The sequence below is a fragment of the Arachis duranensis genome, chromosome 9, assembly GCF_000817695.3.
Source record: "Arachis duranensis cultivar V14167 chromosome 9, aradu.V14167.gnm2.J7QH, whole genome shotgun sequence".
In the NCBI taxonomy this organism is placed as follows: Eukaryota; Viridiplantae; Streptophyta; class Magnoliopsida; order Fabales; family Fabaceae; genus Arachis; species Arachis duranensis.
The window spans coordinates 62,766,109-62,773,709 of NC_029780.3; the positions used below are offsets into that span (position 1 = coordinate 62,766,109).

Here is a 7,601-nt window from a genome sequence, read left to right on the forward strand (position 1 = left end):
GCTGCCCTGCCCTTGCGGAGGGCAGGGCAGGATTTGGTGCGTGTTGGTGCTTGCTTGGTGCGGCTTGGTGCGCAGAACGCTGCCCTGCCCTTGCGGAGGGCAGGGCAGGAAAAATTGGTGCGCCATATGGGTGCTTGGTGCGCTGCTTGGTGCTGCCAGACTTATGCCATGATGCGCCAGAATGGTGCCTTGGTGCACAGAATGCTGCCGTGCCCTCGCGGAGGGCAGGGCAGAAAAATATGGTGCTGCCAGGTTCGTGCTGTGGTGCGCGCTGGTGCTGCCAGGGTAGTGATTTGGTGCGCCAGAAATGTCCCTTGGTGCGCCAGATTCATGCACCAACAAAATGCTGCCCTGCCCTCGCGGAGGGCAGGGCAGTGTTTCTAAAATGAAGTCCCGCATTCAAATCCGGGCAGAAACACACGCTCAATCATTTTCCTTGGTTTCTTGGCACGGTAATGGGACTTAGTTGCTTGTTTCTTCATGGTCCCGTGTTCAACTCTTGTGGCAAGCATTTGGAGACATTTTCCTTTGATTTTTTCCCTTTGTGAGCCCGATACTGCCCTTGTGGAGGGCAGGGCAACATTTTATTCCTCTTGATTCCAAGGCACAAATTTGTGCTCTGCCCTTGTAGTGGGCAGGGCAGAGTTGCCTTCTTTGCCTTGTTCCCTTATGTTGCCCTCCTAAAGGGCAGTGTGCCCTTGTGGAGGGCAATGCTTGCCTCCCCATTGTATGCGGCACACTTTTCCTTCCTTTGACCACGCTTCCTTCTCCTTGGGTCACGCTTTCTTAGGCCACGCTTTTCTCTTTTATTCTTTTCTTCACCTAAAATAAACCAAAACAACCACTCCAAGTATCACTAAATTCATAAGGCTTATAAATCAATTAAAATTCAATTAAAATTAGCTTAAACCTCATGAGTTAACATTAATTTCATGGTGGTTGCTTGATTTAAAGAAGTTGTGCATTTCCACTCCAAATCACTTACTTAAGAAGCAAGAAAGTGCATAAAGACTAACAAAACAAGTGAAATTAGCTTGAAAAATGGGTATATGATGACTTGTCATCATGGGGTGTCTCCCACCTATCACTTTTATTTATTGTCCTTAAGTTGGACAATTGGGAGGCTCCTTGTCAAGGTGGTTTATGCTTGTACTTATCCTTGAACTCCCAAGGATGCTTGCTCCTCAAATGGTTGTCAGAATTTCCAACTGACTTTACCAAGTTTGGGTGAAGTTCTTCACAAGATATGAGCTCCCGAAATTGGTCTTCATGTTGCGATCCGGGATCCCATATCTTATTTTCACACCCATCTTCTAATTGATCATCATTGTTCCATCCGGGTGATAGACACATAGAATTCTCATTGGGGCACCAAATTCTCCTCACAGACCCATACAATTTATCATTCTTCCAACCATGGGACCTATGCCTTGAGGGTTCAACCTTAATGGGCCTAACATTGTTTTTCCAACCAATACACAATTCTCTCATACTCTTAACTCCACAAAGAGCTCTAAGTTGCCCATTTGTTTCAAGCAAACCATATTCAAGTGGGAAAGTAAACCTTAGGGGTAAAAATTTTACCCACTTGAATGTTGTGTTGGATAGTGACTTAGGAAGGGATATATCCAATGGTTTTGCAAGTGTTATTCCCTTATGCTCTTCCTTGATGTCTTCCACCTCTTGACAACTTCCTTCAACTTCTCCTTGCTTGTCAACCTCTTCCAACTCCTCCTCGTCATCAATCAAATCAAATTTTGGAGGTTGTGTGAAGTCCACTTGAACATTAACTTCACAACCATTGGATGAATCTTGAACAAGGTCACCAATGTCACTTGGTGTAGAGTTATCTTCAATGATGGAACTTAATGCTTGCTCAACTTCTTCGAAACCTTCTTCTTGGTAGCTTTCTTCCAATTCCATCTCTTCTTTATTGCTCACCAAGCGTATGGGAGGTTGTGCATATTCTTCTATGACCTTAATTTCATGTCCAATGGGAGAGGATTCAATTGTACATAAGAATTCCTCAATGATTGAATCCATCTCTTGATCAACCGCTTCAAAGTTTTCAACCAGGATATGCCTTGGAGGTTGTACACCCTCCTCAACATCAATATCAAGCTTCCTGGAAGAGAGCTCTATAATTATACATCCCCATGGATTTTTAACATCTCTTAAATCTTCAACCACTTCTTCCAACTCAATTGTCTTAACTTCCTCCCCTTGTGGCAATTCTTGCTTCAACTCCTCTTCTCCACCTTGAAGCTTCAAATTCACTCCCTCACTATGCTCCTTGATTGCTTCTCCACATTCAACAATGGGAGTGCCTTGATCGTATAGGCTTAGACGGGAGGAGACCATGTTGCTAACGGCTTCCGCCATGGTAGCAATCACGACTTCTAGCTTCTTGAATTCCTTTTGCGTCTCCTCATGCCTTTGGATGTAAGAGCTAATATCTCTTTGTTGTTCTAGCATGAAGGCATGGAGAGACTCATCCATTGGAGGTGGTGTGGAAATGGAGGGTTCATCATTTGGGATAAAGGGTTCATAATTGGAAGGTAGTTCATCTTGGTAAGAGTATGGAGATGGTGTATATAGAGGTGGTTCTTGGGGGTAGTTGTGTTGAAATTACGGTGGTTTTATGTATGGTTCATATGGCTCATAAGGTGGTTGGTATGGTGGATAAGGATTAGGGTCATATGGAGGTGTTTGGTGGTAGGGGGCTCGAAAGTATGGTGATTCCAAATTATGTTGAGGGGAGGGGTCATAGGCATATGGTGGTGGTTGTTGACAACCACAATGAGGGTCACCACATCCATTAGATTGGTAAGCATTAGGAGTTGGATTATATCTATAAGAGACTGGAGGAGGTTGTTGCCACGAAGAGTGATCAATTCCTTGTGGCTCCTCCCATCTTTGATTGTTCCATCCTTGATGCATGTTGTCATTGTAGTTCCCATTTCCTACAACATAATTTGAACCAAACTCATAGCTAAAGGGGTGAGAATTCATAGTACCAAGCAAGAATAAAAACAAATACTAATAAGAAGTAATAAAAACTAACTCCTAAAGCAAGCAAAAACTAACAAAGAAGCATATTAACATATATATATATACCGGTTAGGAATTTCACACAAATAATTCCGTTGATAGTATAGTCCAAACCGACAATCAATCCTCACATCAAATTTTAATAAATTGGTTGTCACAAGTAGAAACCCCCATGAAAATTAACCAAAGTATTCAAACCTCAGGTCGTCTCAAAAGAAATTGCAATGAAGTGATAAATTATTGGCTATGAAGAACAAAGGTGTTTGATTTGTAATTGGCAAGAAAAGTAAATAACACGAAAGTAAATGACAATTAACTAATAAAATAAAGGAAAAGAACTCTTGGCTAAGCATAGGAATTGAGATCACCATCCTTTTCTACAAACTATGTATTGACAATTATGAGGGACCAACCCATTAAGTCTACCTCTATGGTTGAAGTACGTACAATGTCTACCTCAACACTTGAAGTACGTCAAATAGGTTTGATCAACATCAATCCATAAGTCTTAACCTAGCTACTAATTGACTTAGTAGTAGGCTAGTGTCAATGGTTATCAAATTGACCACAAAGGGTTCTCAAATCACCAATTCAATGAGACCCAATGACTCAAAGTCCCTCAATTCCCTTAGCCTAGGCCAAGAGTAAGGAAAACTACTCAATAACTAGTGAAAGCATTTTAACAAACACCTAGAATGCAATAAAAGTAAACATCATAAATTGCAAGAATTAATGAAACCTATAACTAACATAAGCAAGAAATCAACAATAGCAACTAAGATAAACATAAAGAGACATGAAAACATAAAATTGCATTGAGAGGAAACTAAATCCAACAAGGGTTTATAAACATAAAAGAGAGCAAAAGAAGAAATTAACAAGAGAAACTAAGAAGATTAAGACAATAGAACACTAAAATATAAAGAGAATTGAAATCAAAATAAGAATTAAAAAATGGATCTTAGAAAATTTAACCTAAACTACCCTAAATTCTAGACAGAATAGAGAGCTTTTCTCTCTAGAATTCCACCTACAACATGATAAAAACTATACTATGACTACTCCTCCCATTCCCTTGCAATCCTTGGGTTCAAAAGCATCAGAAATGAGTTAGATTTGGGCCTCCTTGGGCTCAGAAATTTTCCCCAGCGTATTGCCCTTAAGTTGGTCACGCGCCGCTTGTCACGCGTACTCATCATTGGCAGTTTTCCTAATCATGCGTGTGCGTGGGTGATGCTTGCGCGTTGCTGGCGAATCTCCTTCTCACGCGTACGCGTGGGTGACGTGTGCGCGTGACCTTGAATACAGGAAATTGTCATTTCTTCATGAATTCTCCATTTTTACATGCTTTTTCTTCATTCCTTCAACCCAATTCTTTGCCTTCTAATCCTGAAATTACTTAATAAACATATCAAGGCATCGAATGGAATTAAAGTGAATTGAAATTAGAAATTTAAAGGCCTAAAAAGCATGTTTTTACTCTTAAGTACAAATTAGGAGACATTCACAAAACTATGCTATTTCATTGAATAAATGTGAGATAAGTTGATAAAATCCCCTATATTCAACACAAGATAACCCACAAAATTGGGGTCTATCACGTACACACAAGGGTAAATTTTGCAAGGGTTCCTACACACAACCCTTAGGGCATATGCACAATAATTGGCGGTCACTTTTCAAGCTCATTACCAAGCGCCAGGTCCAAGTGCCAGAATGCAAAGTCCAAAGGCCCAAAGGAAGTACAACAAGTGAAGACTTGGAGTAGCATTATAAATAGATGGAGTTTTCAACTTGGAAAGGAGGTTGGAAACAAGGGATACACCATAGAGCACTTTTCTACACTTTTCATTTTTCTTTGCTTGTATTTAGCTTAATTTTACTCTTATGCACTTTCATCTTCTTTTGAGTTTTATTGAGCTATGATTAACTAAACCCCACTTCATTGGGGGAAGGAGCTCTATTGTAATTTGATGGATCAATAGTAATTCTTGTTTTCTTCTTCTCCTCATCTCTCTTTGATTTACTTGAAAGATTTTTGTTCTTCATTCTAGTACTCAATTGTCTTGGGAAAGAAATTGAATATACATGGATTCTATTTGATCATTGGAAGAGGAATTATGGAATCATGCTAGAAAATCTTTCTCATACTTGACTAGTTTTGGGGTTGGTCGAATATAGTGAAATATAATTCTCCCAATACTTGGATCTAGAAGAGTGTGTGGTATAATCAGTAACCAAGCTTTATCTCTTCTCATGAGCAATTAGATCAAAGAATTGGCAATTTTTCAAGAGTAGATATATTGAATTGCCAAGAGATTGAAATTCAATCACTCGTGATTGCCAAGAGATTAATGATTTGCATGATTGAGAAAGAGATGAGAATGTGTTGATCTAGAGAATACAATATCTACTGAACCCAATGATCTTCCCTATTCTTATCTACCCATTCTTTTACTTTGTTCATCACCCCCATTCCCTTTTAATTTCTAGTTATTTTGTTTCCTTTACTTTATATAATTTACATTCTAAGCAATTTACATTCCGCTCATTAATTCAGTCATTTACTTTCAAGTTCATTTACAATTACGTCATTTATTTTCTGCACTCAATACCCATTAATGACTTGTTTAACTAGAATATCCAATTGACTAAAGTTGCTCAATTTATCAATCTCTGTGGGATTCAACCTCACTCTTTGTGAGTTTTTACTTGACGACAATTTGGTATACTTGCCGAAGGAAGATTATAGTGATACAAAATTCCAGTATCAAGTTTATAGCGCCGTTGATCTCTAAGAACTTTGATTATTCACTCACGTCAACCAAAAAAGTCCCTAGGTTCTGTTAGCTCTATTGGCAATAATCTACGCATCATAAGTGAGTTTAGTCATAAATTTGATACTATGTTTGACACTTTAGTATCAAATCCTCATCTCCATTATAAGCTATTATTAAACGCGGTGTTCCAATATCACACAATGGAGTTAAAGCTTTATAACCAATTATACACCTACCTCTTATAAAAGGATCCGCCTTAGCTGCATCACTGGCATTCACAGTGAACACTCTTCCTTGGTGTTGATTCCTACCCGCATTCGGGTTCCTCCCACGTGTACAATCCCTCGCCATGTGACCAGGTGATCCGCAATTAAAGCAATCACCTCTTCCTCTCACCGGATGATACGGATCAAAAGTGGGTCTCCTAAAGTTGCCTTGACCTTGAGGTACATGTACACCCCTCTTGAAGTTTTGAGCTCTTGGTTGAAAGTACTTTTTATGCCTACAGTTGTTGTTTTCCCCACAAGTATCTCTTTGTATTGCCACTTTCTTCGGACACTCCTCCATAACCCTCTCCTTGTTCACAAGCTCGAAAAAGATCCGAATCTCCAAAGGAGCCACAGCAGTCATAATAGCATCCCTCAAGCCTCCTTGATACTTAATGCACTTCGAACTCTCATAGGTCTCTGGGGCACCCTGAGATACCCTTGAGAACTTACAAAGTTCCTCAAACCTACTAGTGTATTCGGCCATAGACAACAAGGCTTGCTTCAGCTGCATAAGCTCCAATTCCCTCGCTTCCCTTACAGATTTAGGAAAGCATTTCTTGTAAAAAGCCGTCTGGAATATATCCCAAGGAATGTCGGCATTCTGAAGCTGTAGTAAGTGGCATTCTCCTTGCCACAAGTTCCGGGCCTCTCCTAACAGTTGATACACCATAAACTCCACAAATTGATTTTTCGGAACTTGCTGGGCTTATAACGCACGCTCCATCGCTTGGAACCAATTGTTCGCTTTAGTAGGGTGATGCAAGTGCATATTTGCTTTATTAGTTAGTTAGTTTAGTTAGTTTTAGCTTAAATTCACTCATTTTCTCTTAATAAACAAGTCCTTTTATGAGTTTTGTTTCCATGCATGATGATATCAAGGAACATGTTAATTCTAGCCAAATTCATGCAAATGATTTAAGGAATGCATATATGAATGAGTATGAATGAATCTCATGAAATTTATTGCTTGAATTGGTAAGACTTTGAAGCTATTTCCCTTGTTGATGATAGGTGATGAAACAAGGAAGCATGGAAGCAAGAATGATGCAAGCTGGGCAAGAAGTTGGCGTTGCCAACTTGGGATTGGCGTTGCCAACTCCACAACACAAGGCAAGCTTGGCCCTGGAGGCAACCAAGGCAAGAAGTTGGCGTTGCCAACTTGGGATTGGCGTTGCCAACGCCACACACAAGCCACAAGCAAGCAAACTTGGCCCTGGAAGCAAGGTTGGCGTTGCCAACTCTAGAACCAAGTTCCCAACGCCACACACAAGCCACAAGCAAGCAAGCTTGGCCCTGGAAGCAAGGTTGGCGTTGCCAACTCTAGAACCAAGTTCCCAACGCCACACACAAGCCACAAGCAAGCAAGCTTGGCCCTGGAAGCAAGGTTGGCGTTGCCAACTCTAGAACCAAGTTGCCAACGCCACACACAAGCCCTGGAAGCAAGGTTGGCGTTGCCAACTCTAGAACCAAGTTGCCAACGCCCACACAAGCAAGGAACTTG

At 40.5% G+C, this 7,601-nt stretch overlaps 1 protein-coding gene across 1 annotated transcript; it reads right to left on the reverse strand.

Annotated features, from left to right (window-relative positions):
• Nucleotides 1-5,954: 5,954 nt before the first annotated feature.
• Nucleotides 5,955-6,770, reverse strand: LOC107465694 (uncharacterized). Its single transcript, XM_016084665.1, has one exon. The coding sequence runs from the start codon at nucleotides 6,768-6,770 to the stop codon at nucleotides 5,955-5,957; it is 816 nt and encodes a 271-aa protein (XP_015940151.1).
• Between the last annotated feature and the right edge of the window lie 831 nt (nucleotides 6,771-7,601).